Source organism: Hippopotamus amphibius, chromosome 4 (genome assembly GCF_030028045.1).
Source record: "Hippopotamus amphibius kiboko isolate mHipAmp2 chromosome 4, mHipAmp2.hap2, whole genome shotgun sequence".
Taxonomy (NCBI): Eukaryota; Metazoa; Chordata; class Mammalia; order Artiodactyla; family Hippopotamidae; genus Hippopotamus; species Hippopotamus amphibius.
In genome coordinates, this window is record NC_080189.1 from 68,250,491 (window position 1) to 68,272,399 (window position 21,909).

General features: G+C 35.2%; 1 protein-coding gene across 7 annotated transcripts in view; it reads right to left on the reverse strand.

Moving 5' to 3' along the window:
* Positions 1 to 21,909, reverse strand: part of DGKB (diacylglycerol kinase beta) — a 623,008-nt gene that overhangs the window by 474,297 nt on the left and 126,802 nt on the right. For all 7 annotated transcript variants that reach the window (XM_057731678.1, XM_057731674.1, XM_057731676.1 and 4 more), the window contains 5 exons: positions 20,934 to 21,053; positions 12,583 to 12,700; positions 10,085 to 10,173; positions 9,886 to 10,002; positions 642 to 740 (listed from right to left, as the gene is read on the reverse strand). In XM_057731678.1, coding sequence (XP_057587661.1) covers positions 642 to 740; positions 9,886 to 10,002; positions 10,085 to 10,173; positions 12,583 to 12,700; positions 20,934 to 21,053 — 543 coding nt within the window. The remainder of the gene's footprint in view (positions 1 to 641; positions 741 to 9,885; positions 10,003 to 10,084; positions 10,174 to 12,582; positions 12,701 to 20,933; positions 21,054 to 21,909) is intronic.

Consider the following 21,909-nt stretch of genomic DNA (forward strand, 5'->3'; position numbering starts at 1 on the left):
TTCACTTTAGAAATGATTTGGATTTTGAAGTGTAATTATCTTTGAATAGCTGCTTCTCTTTCTATCAAGATTTGTTCTTTTTGGGGTTACCTTACTTATTCATCTTTCACATGAATATTTATTGAATCAAGTAATTATTTTTCAGGTAAATTTACTGTTCACTAATAAAAGATAAAATACACCTAATGGCAGTGCATAGCTCTCTTCAAGGTGTGTGTCCTCACTCTAAGTAGCCTCTAACTTAAGGTGAGAGACCTCCCGACTGCAAATACATAATGTGCATCTCCAGCAAAACTGCCCATAAGAATAACTTCATTATTCTGGGAAGCTAGATCTATAAAACATGTCAAATGTGGAAGTGTTCTGCCTATATAATTTCTGGTAAGTACAGCATGACTAAGTGATAAAACCTGAGTCAGCTTCAGTTAGAGCATACCTTACCTAGACGTTTATTGTGCCATGAAGGGAACAGGAAGTATAGTGGGCAAAGGGGTCTTTTCTGAAGTCATGAGGTATTTTAGGTCTATTAGTTCTGCCTTCATCAATGGAAAAATGACCTCTGGAAGCATTGAGTGCTAGAGTGTACCAGTCAGTCACAGAAACCCCAAGCTAGAGCAGAATGATGAGAAAGAAAAACTCACCAATACCACTGGACAGATTGTTGTGGGTGGTAAAATATGGTCCTTCAAAGGTCCGCAGTCACATTCAGGTTTTAGATGAGAAGCACATTTATTATGCAGCTAGGAAAGGAGAAAGAGGACACTATCACCGTTTGCATGACAACAGCAAACATGAAGCAGATTCTATTTCACTCGAGATACAGCAAACACATTAAAAGAATTACAAGAACAAACAAACAGGATCATAAAGGGATTCAGATTACATTTGCCCTTATATATATTCTACCTTAAATAAACCGTTTAGCAACTTCTGTGACCCAGACTATATATTTTCCGATTCTCAGAAGTGTTTATATTAGAAATGTGCTGTAGGTTTTCCACTGAAAAGCCGGATTTCTTTGACAAACACACATTATTGTCCATTGCAGTCCTTCCTTTGCTTATCTGTTAGCATAATCTTGAAATCACTGTGCACTGTGGATGCTTTTTTTTTTTTGACCCTCCTGTTTTCTCAAAGTCATTCCAAAGTGCACAGCTCAGTATGGGGCATAATTGATCCCATCATTAGTTTTAACTTTCTAATTCAATATGTAAATGTAACCAGAGATTCATCTCAGTAGGAGCAGGATATAAATATAAGAAGATGATTATGATTATAAAAATGTATCTTTATATTGTATTTATCAGCTCTACATTGTGTATCATCATATAACGTGTTATTTACTTTTCTACATGCATGAACCTAAACCAATATTTTTATCAACCTTGTCACAAGTTTAAATCAAGGTGTTATAACAGTGCATTAAATAGCGATCTTTTTAAAAACTGAGGATAGTTCTTATTGGAACCATACCGAATTGCTAAATTAGTAAATGTTTAAAGGCATCTAGGGATATATCTGCCCCCTACTCCCTATCAATTTAATATTAAATATTGATACTTTAGAAAAATGGTACATATTAATAAAATAACATCTTGTATAAAACCAAAAAGGAACTGCTTCATTTTTCAGTTTTGAACCAAAAGCCACCCCGTGTAAGTCATGGTTACATTAATTTCCACAACAAACCTACCTTTATAACAGTTAATTAACAACCAAGCATAGGAGTCTGGGGTTGATCTGCTGCTGGTGATAGTATAGTTCATCACTATTGAAGGGGTATTTCTGTCATCCTTGAATCTAAAACATCTATCACGGTAACGTCCTGCCTTGGAGTTAAGGTTATTTGTACAGTAATTAACTCACACTAGGCCACATTACATGAAATAAAAGTATCTTTACACATTCATCCATAATTAGCAGCTCTGCTTTTCAGTGGCATGTAAACTCCTTATTAAAAAAGTGGTTTAATCTTATCAGGTATTGTTGATTTTTGCCAAGAGGCAAGAGGTACTGAAGAATAAAGAAGCATTTGAAGTCACACACAAACTGAACTAAATTAAAAGATACTCATTTGGCAAATGAAAATGCATAGTTTCCTCAAAATAAATTTAGTGACCAGTTTACATATATTATCAATTTATTGGATTTAATTTTCTTAGAATTAATCATGGCCCTAAAATTTTGGATTTAGACAACTAGATTAGCAAGTGTTACAGGTTAAATTGGTCTTTCCCCAATTGATGTCTTAAATCCTAGAACCTGTGAATATGAACTCATTTGGAAATAAGATCTTTGTAGATGTACTCAAGTTCAGTTGAAGTTATACTGAATTAGGTTGGGTCCTAATCCAATGACTGGTGTCCTTATAAGAGAGAAATCTGGACATAAAGAGACAGATATGGAGGGAAGAACGCCATGTGACAACAGAGGCAGAGATATGGTGATGGAGCTGCAGGCCAAGGAACACCAAGGATTGAGAGCCCCTATCAGAATCAGGAGGAGGCGAGGGAGGATTCGTCCTTGCAGCCTTCAGAGGGAGACTGACCATGCTGACATCTTTATCCCGGGTTTCTAGCCTCCAGAACTATGAGAGAATAAATTTCTGTTCTCATTTTGTGATATTTTGTTACGGCAGCCCTAGGAAAGGAATATACCAACCCCTATGAAAACTGAATCCAAACCAAAGACAGGCTGTGTGTCTGAAGGCTCTTTTGTACTGTGGTGTCACAGAGGAAAAGCTTCTGCTTTTTGATCCCATACAATCTATTTAAAACTGACAATGCAAGACTCTAAGGAGCCTCTACAAATGAAGAGATCTAAGAGAAAATTTCTGTGTGTACAGAGTGACAAAGTACTGAATTTTCACTCTTGACTGCAGTCTGTGAAGCTTTACATGTGACTCTGAAGGACAGAGAGGCAGGGCACTCTGAGTTTCTTGCCAGCACTGACCAGGGATACATAAGCTGAGGGCCTCAGGCTCCTCTATGCCTCCATTCCATGTGTTTCTAACAATCTGCAACTAATATGATAAGGGATGACTAACCTCTCTATACAGTTATTTGAGGGTTACCAGATGTAAGAAAAGATAACAAAAATAAAATAAATTTAATGACAGCTTTTTGGCATTTAGGCTAGTTCCCCAGCAAAAAAAAAAAAAAAAAAAAAGGAACTGAGGACTCAGGTAGAATCACACAGTTGATAAGCTGTACAGGATGTGTGTATAAGGGGTAACTCTTCACATTGAGGTTTGAGGGTTTCAGAGCACAGGTATCAGCAACTGGTACTATAAAATTCGGCTCTCTGCAGAGCTAAATAAAACTAGCATGGCACTGTCCAGTTTGATTGTCACATGGCCCACATCTCTGAGTTTTATCTAGGCAGCTGCAAGGCCGAGTCTTGCAGGAATATAAGCATGTAGCAAGGTCTACAAGGAGGTCAGTAACCATGTCATCATCAGTGAAACAGGGAGACACAGTGCAAGAAAATTCTCCTCCCCAAGAAGTCTCTATTAACTAATAATGTGCAAGATACCTTATACTTTTATTAAGACTGGAATCTGGCAACTGCTAAACATATTTGGGTATCCATCAACATCATGACATTATTTGTAGCCAGAAGTGTCAAAGCAGAGGACACCAAGTTGGAAAATACTGATCATTCCACAGTGTTGTATAGCAGGTCTAGTGCATTGATCATATTTCTCAGAGACACACTTGAGGACAAAATATAAAATGTGAAAGCCAATGAGAAATTGTTTATAGCGCCCAGGACTATTTGTCAAGATTAAAAGTGAATATCATTTTTGTGTGAAACTAAAACTTCTGTATAAAATAAAGTCTATTTTTTTTTTAAAAAAAGAGCAAATATCAACAAAACAGAAACCATATAAGAGAATTTAAAAGACACTTCCACCTAAAACTATCTTAGGTTACAGTTAATATTCTCTTTCTTGATCAGGTGCTGGTTACACAGGATATTCATTTGTGCAAAAGTCATTGAGCTCTACCCTTAAGATATTTATAGTTTTTTTGTATGTATGTTATTTTTCAATAAAACTGTAAAAAGGAAAAATGTGAATATAATCAGCAATAAAAACAAGTTGCTCATCACCATGACATTTTACAGAAAAAGACACAGCTGAGACCTTTTCAGTGTCAGTAAGATACTGAAGTCTGACAATTGTCTTAAAGATAACCCAATCAGCAAAATAGAAAAAGCCTCAACGAGAAGAGAAACAAACTAGAACACTGATGAATCCTGCCTCTTAAATGAAACAGGCAATGGAGCCCCAGAGAAAAGAAATTATTACCTGTTTAAAAGTGTTTTTATTTTTGTTCACAGTTACCTTTGCATTTCTAAAGAGTAAGGCATAGAAATCCTCAGGTCATTTTCTTATTATACATACAGGAACTTCCATTCATGTTAAGGGCATCAGTCCCATATCTAGGAAATTCATAAAATATAAACCAGCGTTTCCTGGAAGTGAATTAAACACTTGGAAATAATTTCAGAGTTTATGACAATTTCCCATAGCACCTAATTTAGAGCCAGATCTATGTTTATTGAAAAAAGCCGTCTCAATTTAGTAAGAAAAAGAAAATGTGTGAATGACTCTGTGTGTGTGTGTGTATCTGTATCTGTTTATTGGATGCAGTTGAGAAAAGAGTGACGGTATTATACTGAGAAGAAAGCAATGGAATCTAAGAAGTCAAAAGGAAGAAAAATAGAAAATAAATTTTCATAAGAATTTGGAGGAAAAAAATTAAATAATTTTTCTACAGAAAAATGAAGTGACCAGATTTAGAGGAACATTTGTTGGTTTATACTTATTCTTTATCTCTAACATTTTGCCGTTTCAGGGTGCTGCCTTAATGCTGGCATTTGCTAAAGCAAGAACCTTTCTATTATAAAGGCACTGGAAACTTTTAAACATTATTGTTAGGAATTTACCATTTTAAAAGAAGCAGTAGCCCTACAAGATACCAAAAATCAATCATCCATAGCCATCACATAGGCTTTCTTTGGCCAAGCTCAAATGAAATGTATCAGCCTCCTATTCTGGGAGTCCTGCCTGTCATGGATATTTTACCACAACCAGCAGCAAATGATAACATGTTTTAAATAGAATATCAAGAAAATATGGTCATGACAGAAATGTACATGTTTAAACAGTGGGATCTTAAGGATCAGAGAATGTAAGCAAAGGGGAGAAGAGAGAAGCAATGATGACATTCAGCCCAGCTGATTGAATTATAAAGCACAGGGAAATGGCTACCTAAATGTTAGAAGGTAGCTTATACTCTTCTTACTCAGGATTTTTTCTGTTTTTATTCTTTCAGTGGTTAGATTTACAAAAGGAGATAAAATCCAGTTTTAATAGCCTAACATTCTATCTACATGATGACAAAATAGTATAATATCAAGAAACCACAAGTTCTGAATAAAAAAGAGGTGTTAAAATGTTTTCTATCTTTAAGTATTAGCCTATACTTACTTGAATATCATGCAGATTTGAGTATTGCAGGGTGATTTAAAAAAAACAGAATTTAAATCATGCATTTAAAATCCACCATGTAGCAGTAAGAAGAATAGCATATCAGTCATGAAAGTGAAATTATTTAGGATCTCCTCTAAACTCAGCAATCCATCAAGATTTAGGGTGATTAGAGAAAAAAATGTGTATATTGGACCCAGAGCTGGATGAGATTGCAATCTAGCAGTGTAGTCAATGTTAGGATGCAGACATGACACAGCATTTCAGTCTTTCCTTTGATGTGGAATAAAAGTCTAGAAAGGATTCAGAAAAAGCAAACATTAGTGTCAAGGAACATTACAAGGAAGATATGGAACTTAATTTGGTTCTTGAGGTGTAGTTAAAATTTGAGGTGGGTGCATTCAGGGCAATAACAGAGTGAACAAAATAACAGGGGGGAAGCATGGCTTTCCCAGAGGCCTGTCAACAGACATGCTCGGCCACAGCAGGGGCTGGGCATAGAGGTGAATATTATATATGTCATGTGCTTAGCTTTGGGTCTGATATTTGGGGAAGTGCAAACCAGGGTGAGGTAGGAAGAGGTGAGGGCTGCATTTATTATCACAGAACTATTATAAGTTGCTGAAGGTGGCATATGATAACAAACTAGTATTTTCAGAAGATGATTCTGGAGGTGGTTTGCAGCCTGTGTTATAGGAAAAGTACCTTCTGTTAGGGAGATAAGCCAAGATTTCTGACTCTAATCTAGTTAAGAGGTGCTAAGAGCTTGCACTTGGGCTGTGAATGGTGAAGACAGAAAACTCAAGTCTGAGAGAGATATTTTAAGGAGGAAACTTAAAGGCTCAGTGATAGGTTGAATATATGAGACGGAGGTGAAAGACACGGATAAAAGAGATTGACTTCTAACTCTGTTTCCAATGACTGTAAGCATGATGTTACCATGTCTGATAGAAGAGAGTTGGAATAGCTGTTCTTTGTGAATATAAATAAATCAGCTTAGCCTAGGATTTAGTGATATTCAGGACCACATGGTTCTGGATGCGTTTAGAACACGGAGGTGCTATTTTTAGACTGGGAAACTACAGATCCTTCCAGAAGTGAGAGAGATGGCATGAGTAACATTCTTGGAGTGCCCTCTGTGAGCCAGGGGTTGGGTTTTGTGTCCCCACATGATATTTTACCTATGATAATAATTGTCAATCACTAAGCACTATTATGTGTGAGGTCCTGCCCAAAACACATTTACACAGATTATTTTTTCATTCATTTAATTTTTTACAAAAATCTTACAAGATAGGTATCAAGTCCTTTTATAAAATAGGAAATTGGCCAAAGTTTTTTACATACTTCGCCCAAGATTGTACAACCACTATCTTAGTTGTTGGACAGAGACATTTCTAAGAATCTGGTCAGGCTAACTTATGACTAAGTGAAGACTCAATTTCCAAAAGTCACGTGTATAAAGGAATTGATGGCATTTGGAAAAATGAAGCCAGGTTTCATTCTCTTTGTTTCTCTCTACAATCTATTCCTCCCGGACTCTGCTCACATAGGCCTTCCTAAAGCTCAGCTTTAATGGTGCCATATCCCATCACTTTCACAACTTCTGCTAGCTCTTTGTTATATTAATAGTACTTTCTGGGACGCATAAAGACATAAGAAAGTGATTCAGTTTGTTTAAAGGCAATCAGTAGTGTAAGCGTCAGTCAAGAGCAGATCAACTTTATACTAAAACTTTCATACATTAGTTCAAGAAGAAAGTATAGATTTTACTAAATATAAAAATGTTCTGGGGTAAATATCTTCCGTTTAACCTAGGCAGAAGATCAATATATTAATAAATGTATTCTTATAATTGCTTAACATTCAAAATCCAAAAGAACACAGAGGCTGAAGTTACTTTTGAGAAGGCTATATATATTCTTCTGGATACAGGAGAACTTTTTTAAAAGTTGCAAGTCTTGTTTCATGAACCAAACACGCACAGGACCCCCGGAGATAATGGTTTACAGCACATAAGGCTGAAGTTAGCCAGAAGCCTTGGGTCCTGGGAGAGCTTAGTAAGAAAGCAACCACTTTTCTTTGACTCTGCCTTTAACCCTTCATTGCTCCCTAGTTTGCCTGTGTCCTGAGCAGAACTTGGGATTTAAAGACATTTACAGCTTATTTTGTGCTTTGCTGTAGTGACAAAAGAGTCATCGTCATGTATACATTGATCTTTCATTAAGAATAAGATGTTAGGGGCATGTTGTCTGAACTGAATTAGACATGAAATCCTTAGATTTTTAAAAGCAGAGTTTATTCAGAGGTAGCACCTTCTTTCCTATGAGAGGAAAGGCCTAATATCTTACAATATCAAGATCAGGACCAAATACTAATATATACCTGGAGAGTGCTTGGGCTAGAAATATAGATTTTGGAGTCACAGATGAGAGGAACCACTAAAACAAAAGAAAGAAAACAAGAAAAACAAAATGGAATATAAAAAGAAAAAAATTTCAGGATGTCTTGATTATCAATAAGACCATTAGCAATGGTAACTTTGGGGAGAATGATTCCCATAGAATGAAAAGGGCAGAAGATACACCTCATAGAGATTAAATGGGGAATGGAGAAGAGGAGTCAAATAAAGAAACTTAAAATCTCTAAAAGCCTTTGTATTAGGAAAGGTAGCAATGGATATTTTTAGAGTGTTCAAACTTCAAACACATTTTTTTTCAAGAAACAAAAACAAGAAAGAAAATAACAAATCTAAAACATTACATTTGAAATGTATGAAGAATGGCAAAATAATCTGAAATACAAAGAAGAAATAAATTCTGATATTCTCTAACTTCAGTTTATAGTAAAGATATAACTAATGAAAGATGCACTTTATGAGGAAAATAAGAGGAATGAACTCCTATAAGATCTGAAACGAAAACTAAATATTTTCATAGATGATTAGCAAGAAAAAAAAGAAAAGTAATATTTTTAATGAGCACAAACTTTTTAAAAATGAAATAGCTATGGTCTTCTTAAAACTGAGAACTCAACATGTTTAAGTAATTTGTATGTGTAATTTAAATTGTTAGACATTTTATTATAATAACCAAACACTTCAAAAAAAACAAAACTGTCTTTCATAATTGAAGATATTTCAAATGTAAATATAATTTAGCCAAGTAATAGCTGAAAATGATTGAAGAAAATGTGTTCATTTAAAAAAAGTACTTAATTGTACTTTTGAAATGCAAGTCACTGTTTGTTTTTCTCATTATCCTGTGTGTGTGTGTGTGTGTGTGTGTGTTTAAGAAAAATTTTTAAATGCTGTGTGTGTTGGAGAGGGGTGTTGAGGGGCACTACAGAGAAACGTATTTGCTTAACGGAAACAGTGCTCCCTACTGTTTTATTCCCACAAAAGCAAGAACAAGATGACTCATACACAAGTTGTAAAAAGAAAACAAAACCAATGGGGGAGAAAACCCAGCCCCATAAATGTTTTTGCACTAAATTGTAACAAATGGCTATTCTTAAAAATGTGCATTCTAATTAATTTCCAGAAATACAACATGAAACATTAGAGGTACCATCAACAACTGCATTTATTCCAGAAGTTACTTGAAGCAGCTCTGACAATTAAGCAAACTAAGTAGAGTACTAAGATTTCCCAGGAAAGACCAAGTGACCTCTTCTTTCTCAACTGTCAATGCCATTAATGGCCAGCATTTACATCCATATCTCTAATTCCTCAATATATGATTTAACTAAAGGAGCAAGGCAACACCACGTTGTAAAGAAGGGTTAAGTGAGTTCTTAGAAGCATTAAGAACTAAAATATGGACCCACTTGCATCTCTACCTAGCCATGTGGTCACTGATGATTCACATAGATTTTTCTTGGTCTTTGTATCTTCACTATCAAATTAAGTCTTTGTACCACATTATTCATCGTTCTACCCTTTTTAAGCCCATAGATTCTAAGACTGAAATAAATTTAGAACCTGTAGAATAGAAAACTTTACCAAAATAGTGTTTCGGGGCAGGGAGATGGCTGAGCTTTACACAGTCATTATCCCAGGCTTACTGCCCACCCATAGCCATGGTGTCTGGTTACCTTCCTGGTGGCTCCAAGAACTCCATGGAGCAGAGATTGAAACCCTTATAACAGTATTATCTCTAAGGTTGTCACTAGCTCTAAAATTCTGGATTCTATGAGGACAAATCTGACCCTGACCTTTATCCCCTTGGGAGCCACACAGGAGCTAAGAAGGCCTCATGAATTTACGCTAACTTGGACTTAGTCTAAAATTCAGGATGGCCTTCCAGGGTAGGACTCATCCAAGAACGTGGGATAAACCATCTTCATCACGAGTGAATGCTAGTAATTTATTCTCCGATGTTACTCACTGTGATCTGACACCAAACACAATGTAGTCCTGTCAAGCCCTGGTAACATTTAACCGTTTTGTGGCACTTGTCACACTTGGTTGGGCAGTTGCCTTCAACCCAGTAATGATGCATCACCTAGAACAGAACAAGAGTACTGTGGTAAGAGCAGGCATCCGTAAACACCACCCTCAAAAAGCAAGCATGGCCACACACTTACATCAGTGTTCTTCTTGGACTTCACGTAAGTCTTGATGCAAGAAGGAGGCGCTCTAGCCACACAGCGCTCGTGGACTGTGTACTTGCAAACTGAAAGGAAACATGTACACAAATTCAGAGCTAATCCTGGTTCTGATTGCAATTTTATAGAGAAAGAATGACATTAACAGAACCTCGTTTCATAGCCACTGCTCCCTAATCAATCCAATCAGCCACATCAAGGAAAAGTCCAAGTCGACTGTTTTTACCATGGAATACAAAAGGCCAATTAGTACAGGAAATATTATGCATGTGAAAAACCAAGACTCCTCTATCATGGCATAGCAGGAAATGCTTAATTAAATCAGGCCTCACTCAAATTTTTCACAATAATTCCCAGATGACAAAAATATTAAAGACAAATTGATGACTGCCAAATGGCTTGGTGTCATTTGCTAGAAGGAAGAGATCTATATTTTACAAAGTATAGGCATGAGAGCAGCTGGCAGGCATGGGAATAAAAGCCCATGAGTTTATGCTATTTTGTCTATTGATTTATCTAAACCTTAAATGGCTGATTAGTCTATTTCTAGAGAATAGATTTCATCACACATGCCAGGCCTTCAGTTAAACTTCAAACCTCATTGCCATCATGGCACTGTTTGTCCAAAAGGAACAACATTTGCTGGGAAGTGTATGGTGTGTACACATACACACACACACACACATATATATATGCAAAATTTTATATGTATATGCAAATAAGTATATACACACGTACAAACACATGTGTACATGTGTGTGTGTACAAAATGTGACATAAAACCAACACATACACTTTATTGGCATCTTTAAATTACTTCACGGCTTGATTCTCAGTATAACTCAGGGTCATATACAGACATTCTTTAATAAAACACCAGTTTCAAATTAAGAATTCTAATTGCATAAATACATAGAATAAAAATCAAGTAAAAAACAACCAGGTAGCTCTCTCAAAACAAACAAAAATTAACCACTGCATGAAATTAGAATGAAAAAAAACTAAGTCTACATAGTATTTATTTATATAGTAAAACCCTTCCCAAATATCCACATCTGTGATTTCCTTTGGCGACACTGACGAAGAAAACAGTTCCTCTTCTCTTCCATACTGGCCATAATGTTGAGTATTACATTTGCCACACTAACCAGTTAAAATTTGTGAGCAAGCTTCTCACTCTTACATGACCTTGCCCATAATATTTGAGAATTATCATTTTGTTTCATAAGCTCCCATCAATAGAAAGTACCAGGAAAAATTATTTTCCATAAACTAATAAAACTTTGAAAACAAATTACTTTCTTTGTACATGTTCTAGTGTAACTAGCTTTATAAATGTGGCCACCAGAAACTGCCCTCTAAAGAGGCAAGGGGTAATTTTATGTAACTTTATTAAAGTTCTTAAACACCTAAGAAAGCACTTAAAAGTGGCCCTACAGTATGGTTTTTAATGTCAAATAAAATATCTGAGAGAAAGTCAACTCCTGAATATGCTACCAAAGAAGCTTTTAACTAAAAATAATATCTGCAAATTATGTATTACATGGAAGCCAGATAAGAAATTAGATTTCATATAAATGCACAAAAATGGGATGTGTCTAATAAACTTGACAGTTTCAGTAACTCCATACACTGCAGAAAAGGGCGTACATGGACAACAGGCTGGACCAAAACAAAGTCACACTTCAGCGAGGAGGACTCACTAGTCCCTCTGTTTTAACAGAGGCATCAGGGAATGCAATGGTTCCTCAGGCATGCATGTCGTTTATTTAAAAATTCTTCATTTATTCTTTTATAAGTTAATTGTTACATACATTACCAGAGAATTCTATTGGGCGGAACATCACAGAATAAAATAAATATTACAAAGATAATTGCACCAAAATAAAAATAATGGCCACAATTCATGAACTGGCAACACTTTGGGTTCTAATATTCATTAACCATATATGAAGATTTTCTTCCTGATAGCATTATAAATCATGTCCTGAGGTATAAGATTAGTTTGTATTCCTTGTGATTTCTTAATTTGAATGGAAACTGATAATCAAATATTTATTTTTAAAAGACTGAAAGGAATTAGCTCATTATAGGAAGACAATATGAATAAAGTGACTAACTTAAGGGGAAAAGGAAGGACAAATATGTGTAAGATATAAATGAGAGACCAGTGGACATTTTCATAATGCTCCCAGAAGAAACAGGAATCATGAATAAATTAAATTACAGTGGAAAGAAAATGGCTCGTGAATTGGAAAATGTCCTTATTTCTTTGCCAAGGAGAGAGTTTTCCAAAAGTCAAGAAAGTTAAAACTAGAGTGATCTAAACCCTCAGAAACATACTGCAGGGAAACATAAATCACAGGTATGGGAAGGCTCAGGTTATTTCTTAACTCCATTTACCAATAGGACTATTCCATGAAATCAACCTTTCCTCACCGGAGGTGATGACGTCTGGGCAAAGCAAACATACTCACAGGAGCAGCAGAGGCCCTGCTTCCCCACGCCGATCAGCATGTTCAGGCAAAGATTGCAGTAGGCAGGTTTGTTAAAGTGCTTGAGTCGCCACACATGCTGTCCGTCATCCTTCACATTCTGCACGGGACGTAAGAGAAACAGATTTCGCTTAATGAAATAAACAGTGGAATATGTAAGTGCCAATAAAATTCAGAGCTGGACTGAAGCATTTGAAGACAATCTGTTATTTCATCCCTGACTTTCTCTAAGATCGCCACAGAGTCTAGAAAAACACATGTGCTCTAGTGGAATGAGATCCTGCTAACAAATCTCGGGTGCTATAGCAACCCACAAATTCTCGTCTAATGTCAAGAGTTCAACAGCAGGTCCCAAACCATCATAACCGCCTGCCAAACTGAGCACTCCTCAGAACAGAGGCGTGTCTGCCTCACCTCTGTACACTTTACTCTTAGCACAATTCCATAAACAAATAAATGAATAAAGAGAAAATACTGTTGAGCAGAAGATTCTGAGAGATGAAAACCTAGACAGAATATGTTAATCCTTGCTTAATAGTAGAAATATGCAAATTTCATGATGGTGGTTAGCTCTAATAAGGAGGTAGGGGGTGGGATGGATGGGAAAGAATGACTTAAAAGTAAGTTATTCATGATATTCTAAGGCTTCAATTGGGGGATTCCTTATCCGTTATAACTTTTGTATGTCTCAAATAGCAAATTTTAAAAAATAAACTTTTGCAAGGCTCTAATTACATTATTATTTTCTTTACTTCTATTTTGCAAAATATGAATAATTTTCACCTCATGGAAAAATGGCAAAAATATTAAAACTGTATTATTGTGTTTACCTATAACAACCTCTATCATTATTTGACACAATAAAACCTTGAGTTTAATTAATTCACATTTTAGCAAAACAACTATAATTATTATTTATTCTTCTAAGTAAAACTCTATATAATATCATAATAGCTACTCTATTAGATACATCGTTTAAGACTGAAGTAAAATGAAATAATATGATGTTTATGAATCTCTTCAATTCCTTACAAGGAGGTCAAGACATTAAATGAAATTATTCTATGTCATTACTTACGTTACCATCATCTTCTGTACTAACATGCAGTTCCTTGTTGAACGATACATCGTTCCCCAAGTTGTATCAAACTCAGATTAATTTTAGACATCATTTATTGGTATTCTATAGAAACCAATGCAGGTCACAGTTTTTCAGGTTAGTCAAGTTGCCGTATTTCTTAGAACACACTGACCTAATATTTTTTGAGCACCTATTATGTGCTGGGGCACTAATACAAATTCTGTGGTAGTTAGACAATATAAACATGTTCAGATCATCTTGTTTCTCTGGATAATAAAATACTAATAATAATGTTTCCTAACTACTTTTTCTCATTCCCAGTCAAGAGATAAACCACCAGATTTGAAGTGCCCAATTAAATCCATAGTAACTAATTCTTGCATTAGAACCAGAAATGTCAAATTTGCATCATAATATGAAACATTAATGAAAATGCTTCCTGGGAGATAATTCTCCATGGGTCTCTTGAATTTCTGCACATTTTGTAAGCAGAAGAACTGTCCTTTTTTCCAGGCTATCTTTTCAAAGGTGTTTGAGTGTGCAGAGGGCAGGTTTCCTTACTGTCCATTATAATAAAGATAATTTCTCCCTTCTAAGCAAAGGTTTATCAGGTTTGTTTCCTGCATATTATAAAAGATTTAGTTTCCCCAAGCCAGGGGTTCTGAGCTCTGATGTTGTGCAAGGTAATTACTTGGACCTCTCTCCATCGCCCCTGAGAGACTTAGTGGGCTGGGAGAACTAGCTTAGATGTGAAGCTCCTACTGCTTCTTTGCTGTGAGTAAACAAGTCTTTGTTTCTGGCCCCGGCACTCCTGTCCTCTGCCAGCACCTGTGGAACTGTGGCAAGCTCACCTGTTCACTTGCAAGTAGGGTAACCCTCAGACCCTTCATGGTTGTCGACAGTGCTCAGCTTCATTTTCCTAACATACACCTAACAAGTTCTCAGCAAAAGCACTTCTGCAGACGGTGTCATGGAGAGGACATCAGAAGACAATGGTGTTTCATTTTTTTCCCCAAAAACTTAAGAGATAGATTTTATAGTAATTTCTGAATCCAATTCTGGTTTGATTGAGATATAAGATTCCTAGTATCTTTATTATGTGAATGGAATGCTTTATGTATTTGTTTAATTTTGCTATAGTTTCCAAACTATATTTCAAAATTTCTATTCCTTCAGGTAAGAATAAGTTACCCTGATGTTAAAAGTTTAGAGGTTAATTTTTTAAATATATTGATAAAGTTAGCATTAAGCATTAGTTAATTAGTTTAAATAATTAGATTAATGCTTAAAAACATTTTTAAGTGAAAAAGAGAAAGGAAAATTTAATTTTCATACATATTACTGTTCTCATAAGCCTTGTCACTTTATTTTTAAATGAGTGTCCATTACATGTGAATAAGCCTCCTCCTGTTGAAGCGCACATATGGACTAAGTTAGCTGGCATTTTCCTTATCAAAAAATAAACAAGTCTGAACGTGGGTGTTCTGTCAATCAGAACACTTAGCCATGTTACAGGCTGCCACTGATGTACAAATCCATTACCCAGACATAAAATGCTTTACCAAAAAACAAATTAAATAGCTTTATAGCTCTTAGCCGGATACATTGCCAAAATATGCAAAGGATGAAATATGTATGTGACTTCAAGAGAAGAAATTGAAACCAGGAGCCAACTACTTCTCAGCAGTGCAAATTACACTCCAGCGCTCTGTATTTTCATGTCTCATCTTGTTTGTCTTATTTAGACGGTAAACTTAGTGGGGAAGGGGGAGAATCTGTCCCTTACTATATTCTATCAGCCAGTAGAGCATACACCTCTTAGTACTTCTATTGCAAATAAATATTTATTGTCATAGAGAGGAATTTATTTTTATAAAAAAGCAGTGAAGAAGGAATCTGGAAGGCTTGATTCCTAGCCTCTGATGAAAATGTGGATAAGTCATTTCACTTTTCTTATTTTCCTGCCTAATAAAATGAAAGTAACCACTTTCCTCGCCTGGGCCGTGGTGTGAGGTTTCATTATACAATACCTGTGAAGTCAATTTAGCTACTCAGAAGACTGGTGTTATATAAACAGCAAATATTATTACCATCATTGGGTTGAGTTGTGCAACATCCCAGTGTTTCAGCCAAAAGATTTGAGAAGGGTGTCTGTAGGTTTACAACACTTTATTTAATAAAAATTGTGTTCTCCTGTTTTTTCATTACCAGACGTTACTCTTAATAAAAGTTTATTCCTAATATTTAGTAAACACTGTATTTTATAATGAAGCAGTTCAGTTCTGTGCTTACATTAGAGAAATGTTTAACGAAATCCAGGGAAATTCACACAGAGAGGGAGCACCAGGGTCTTCCTCACTTTTTAATCCCCTATAAGTCAAAAGGAGGCTTCAAAAGAAGAATGCTCTTTGGAAAATATTAAAAACTATTTCATTATCCTAGTGATTTCTAAAGTTTTAGTTTTTTCCCCTAAATACTTCCAAGATTGCATAGTGTTCAAGTGAACTAGGGCTGTTATCAATAATATCATTTTTTTTCCCAAAAGACCTCAAGGAGAAACTTCACTAATGTCACAGTCAAAATGTCCCATCCCCCCGCCTGGCCAGGTCCCTGTTTCAACTAACTTCACTTATGACACACAGAAGAGCTAAGGTCGCAAATGGATTCCAACACATTAAATAATAAGCACCATTAAATTACCTTATTTTTCTGTTCAAGGTCTCCAAAAAATTATCACAATATGAAAGAAACTCTTCTTTTAGACAAAAAGATGAACTATATCAGGCCTGAGCAAAGAGAATGCAGAGAGAAGTCCTAAAATTCTGAGTGGAGCTGCAATCACCTGCCCATCTCCAGATCCCACATTCTGAAGTCAGGCTCAGACCCTGATAGTCTTAAGGTTCAAATGCCAATTCAACAGTCTGTAACATCACATGGTTATTTTCCTTGAATGACCCAATGTGGAATCTCAAGAATTGTTGCATTCATCCAATTTCATAACTCCTTTTTAGATTGAGCAATGTATAAACAGCAGAACAACATCTCAACCAAATTAAATTTTAAAAAATAGAGTGTGAAACATTAGTTTTCCAAATATAGCTTAGTCTATTAAGAATATATCATCTTCTGCTTTCCACTGTACTCATCAAGGGACACATCTGATCAGAAATCAGGAAGCAAACCAATTACTTTTATTGAATCAGGCCAAAACAAAAGATCCTAAAACATTTCAATCAATGGCAAAGTTTAAACTACATATAGGGATTAAAGACTAGGACTCTGAGCTCATAGAGTAAAATTAACATACGTAACCATTCAAAAGTCATAGAGGTCAGATTTGGCCCACCCATCCAAGACTAGGAAGTTAAGGTATCTTCATTTTAAGCTAGGCTCCTATTTAAATGTGTCTTCTTGTTTTTATGATAATTGAATTCAGTAATTTTCCTTGAAAAAATCTAATAATGATCCAAGATTACAGATTTCAGGAATTAGAGCATTACTAATTATCTTGTTCATCTAGGAAAACAAATGTTTGAACTCAGAGAATATTAGAAAAGGAAAAGGTATTCCTAACTTCTTTTTATATGTCCAGAGAGGACTACTGTCTGGCACAAAATGATGTAGTCAGTCAACGACCAAGCCAGGGTGAAGGTCAATTTGATAATATTCACTGCCACTCTACTATCTCTTCGTTAGTCCTTATGTCTTGCTGCAGTGGTCTAATCGAGGCTAATAATAATAATAATAATCAAAATCTCAGATTTCTTTTTCCAAAATGATTTAAAAACAGTTAAAACTCATTCTGTTTGTATGACAGATTAACGATAGAATAAATCAGGGGTCAGCAAACTATAGGTCAAAAGTGGCCAGCAAGCTATTTTTATAAATAAAGTTTTATTGGAACAGAGCCCTGCTCTCTCATTTAGGTGGTGTCTGTGGTTGCTTTTGCACTGCAGTGGCAGAGTCCAGCACTTGCAACAGAGACCTTATGACCCACAAAGCCTAAACTATTTACTATCTGTCCTTTTACAGGCAAAGTTTGCCAATCACTGGAGCAGAGTTTAGATACAGTTATTTTAAAAAGAAAAACATTTTCATTCAAAATGAGATTTTTTTTTAAAGTAATTCTTCAAAAACATTTTCATTCAAAATGAGATTTTTTTTTGAAAGTAATTCTTCAATGAGATGAATGCTGAAGGAAGAATAAGTCAGTCTCAGGCATAATTTTTTATTGTAATCAAAATCACATATGCCACCCCAAATTCTCAATTTTCCTTCAGATGTAAGACACTATACCATTTCATACTGGGTCTCATGAAGTCTGAAGGACTTCTTGCAAGAGAAAGGAAATGATTCTTACCCTCCAGCATTTGATAAAGAAGAAGATGCTGATAAACTACGATTCTGATTTTGGCACCAAAACAGGTATTATGTAAAATAGAGTAGTTTTTAAAAATTCTGTTGATGGAGGAAAATGAACTACAATAAGATGACAACTGCTCTGCCTTACATTACACGTGAGGACTTCTCTCCCAGGGCAATATTCTTATCTGTGTAATTGGGCTAGTATACCACGGTCACTTTCAAATACACTGTGGTATTTAACATGCACTATCAATTAGCATCTACTCCCTGAGCTCATCATTGACAACAGAAAACAGTATATAGGACAATATAACAAGACAGGCCTCACAATAAATGGCTGAATTCAACCTAAAGCTTTTAGATTTCTAATCTGATAAGCAAAAGTGGGTAGTGGGGTGGGGGGGATTGGCACCATGAATCAAATTTTCTACAGGTAATAGCATAACACATTAACTGCCTCCAGAAAAGGAAATAAATCTCAATTACTAAAAAAAGGCCCTCATCACTCAGTTGTCACTGTGGCATTCCTGGTTTGTAAAACACTTACCATGCCTGGGAATTAGAAAGCTGTTTTTAACAAATATATGCTCTGATTTGTGATCACAATTACATTGCTTAGCCATTTTATTAAAAGCCAATTTTAAGAATGTTATTGGCTTATTCTTTTTTTAGGAAGTGAAGAAAACACTCTCAGAATTGTTCTTCATAAGGAAAACATCGAATCTCATATTCAAGTTGACCTACAAGTGTTAAACAATGTAGCCCTGCCATCTAGTGGCCATCAGTGGGAACACAGCTTTGGAACACAACTTGGGTTTCTTTGAAACCCTGCATTGATTTCTCCTGGTAAGCTCCCCTCCCCCGCAAAAAAAAGTCTTTTAACAAAAACCATAAAATATAAATCTAAGAATATGAATATAAAGTAAATTATGGACATTAATGGCAAAGAACTGTCATTCCGTTGAAATAAAGTTACTGCTATACTAGAAACTGATGAGGTATGTTTTATTTGTTTAAAATATTTTTAGTTAAATCCACATAGAGTTGTGGACTATATTTACTCATGCTACTTTCATAATTTCACAAATATCTGTATTTATGAATAAAACTAAAAAATTTCTAAGCAATATTTTCTGTAAGAAAACATTATTTCAAAATTTTCTGATATTAAAAATATAGATGACTGACTATATCTCCATTTCTGCCCTTTCCTGTCCAACCCTCAACTACCAAGTGATTTTCTTACTAATTCCTGCATCTTCTCTCATTTTCACATAGAAGAATTTTCATAAATATTTAGTATAAAAACACTTTAGCTTTAAAATTATAAAATTCCCTTCTAGGGAACCATTATCATTAGAACTTCTTGAATAGTCATTTGCCAACTATTTTCCAGTATAGAATATACACCAAACCTTACAAAGTTAACATTTTGTCAGTTTTCTTTCTGTTTTCTCTCAACAGTCTGATTTACATATGCTTTTAACAGAAGGTATATTAAAAATAAACAAATATTTATGATACAGAGATATATAGTCAGTTATTACAAAAAGATATTAGGGTATGCATAGCATGAGAACATCAGATACAAGAAGTATTGCTTCATTCATTTTCAAGATGTAGAAATATGTACCTATTAACAAGGTCTATATTAACTTTGTATTAATAAACTATGTACTTTAAGAGTGATTTCCTGTTTATCATCTTTTTTTCTTTTCCTTCCTCTGAACATGTCTAAAATCCCATGAGCCTCATGAAGGCTAAGATTAGCCTGAATGTAAAATAATTTGAAGATCCAGGTGAAATGGAGACAAATTCTACCACCCCAAACTCATTTATATATCCCCAAATCCATATGTAAATATGTACAAACATATTTTTATATATTTTCACATGTTTTACAAACACAGATTGCAAGATCTCTTGAGAACTGACTTGTAAAAAATTTGGTATCTTGAGTGACTGTGGTACAGTCTTGAATCCGAAACACTGTTCTGCTGGTAACAAGAAATATGAAAAATCTGGGGATCAGCAGCAAAGCAATGGAGACTAGGTTCCTGCAGCTCAAAACTCTAAATAGTCTACATGTCGTGGACTTTCTATATAATGCTCTTTGAATCTAAGTATACATTTTACTATACTCATGTTACAGTTAATTCTTGTTTATTAATACTAAGTTTAAAAATCCAGTGTTGACTCACTGGATTTTTAATTTAACTATTACTGAAATTCACATCAAGCTGGGGCAGCAAGATTTGGATTCAAAATCACTGTCATATCACATTCTGATCTTAGGTTGGTCTACTTTATTCCCCAAACCGCTAGTTTTAATTACCCCTGGAGGCACTGATATAAGAAAACTCTGACAGGCTTAGAAGGAAGAACTTTGACAGACTGCTGATATGTAAGGAAAACATTTACACACACACACACACACACACACTCTCAATCACCTCTATATATAATTGGCTCCTCCAACGATGGGTTTGGTTATCAACAAAATAGATCATCTTCATGGTGAGGGGGAGTACATAAGGGGATTGAGCACCACAAGAATCACAGAATGCAGTGATACTGGGGTGATTCTTGCATTACATAAACTTAGGTCAATGTTTTGTTAACTAGATTGTACTTTAAAAAGTGGGGGAAAGGACAGAAATTATGTATTAAATAATAAGGTAATACCTAAAATGAATTAATATATTCATGGCAAGCATTACTATATAAGGAGTTATTGTTAAGTTGCACTCTGACATACGTATTAGAAGGACTGGGCACTCACTATATACGTAATGGTAGAAAATAGCCAGATGACTTTATAATCAAAATGTATAAAAGGGAACCCCACTGACTTACCGCCAGGCCACCCCTCTGTGTAAATGCTTACATTTTCTAAGCCCAGGAGCACAAGAAGTGGAATTGTTGTCATCCCTCCTTGAATCCATTCCTCTAGAGAGACCGTTCCGTCATGATCATAGTCAATTTCTTCCATCATTTCATGGAGGATCTGGAGTAAAGAAGATGAGGAAAAACTTGACATAAATCAATAAAATAAATTTCACATGATAAAACAGAGTACTGCAATGAATTGGTTAAAATAAACTGTGACTAGCAGCTAAGTAGAGGGTTTAGGTAAATATCTAGATAACTTGGTACCATGTTAATCCTATTATTGAGAATATAGCAGCTTTGTTATGATTTCTAGAACCTGACGACTTATACTGATCAACTTTTAGAAATAATTGCTTAACTTTTTAATATTTTGTCACTGGATGGTACACCTTAAACAAGAAAGTGTCTTTAAGTATGAAAGTTATCTTTAATTGCTTTCTCTAGATTATTTTTTAAAATTCAAATATATGCCAGATAATGACTGAACAAATTAACTTCATGGCAAAGAGCTGAAATAATTCTTTGCTAAGTGGTGTGGGGCGGGGGAATTAAGTTGCTTTTAATTGCCTATCAGAACTTAATAGAGCCAAGAAGCTAAACAATCAAATCATTTTTGATTAGATTTCTTTTCTAAGGATGACTTTGCACAGAGTGTCCCAAAATGTTCTCTACAGTGTCTGTTGGTAATACATTTATCTCTGGGCTGCATAGTGCTAATATTAGTTGTTAATACAAAGGGTTGTTGTGAGATTAAGTATGCTAATATATTATAAGTATCTTGGAAGAGCAGCTAGCATATATAGTAAGAGTAATATAGGAATTGTTAGTGTTATATTAGCAGAAATTATTCTTGAGTCTCAAACATATTACCCTTGGCTGCTGGGAAGGAGAAGTACCTCCCATCTAATGGCATCAAGATGGCAAATATGGTAGAATCCACTGAAGGAAGTTACTCACCACCTTTATCTAAT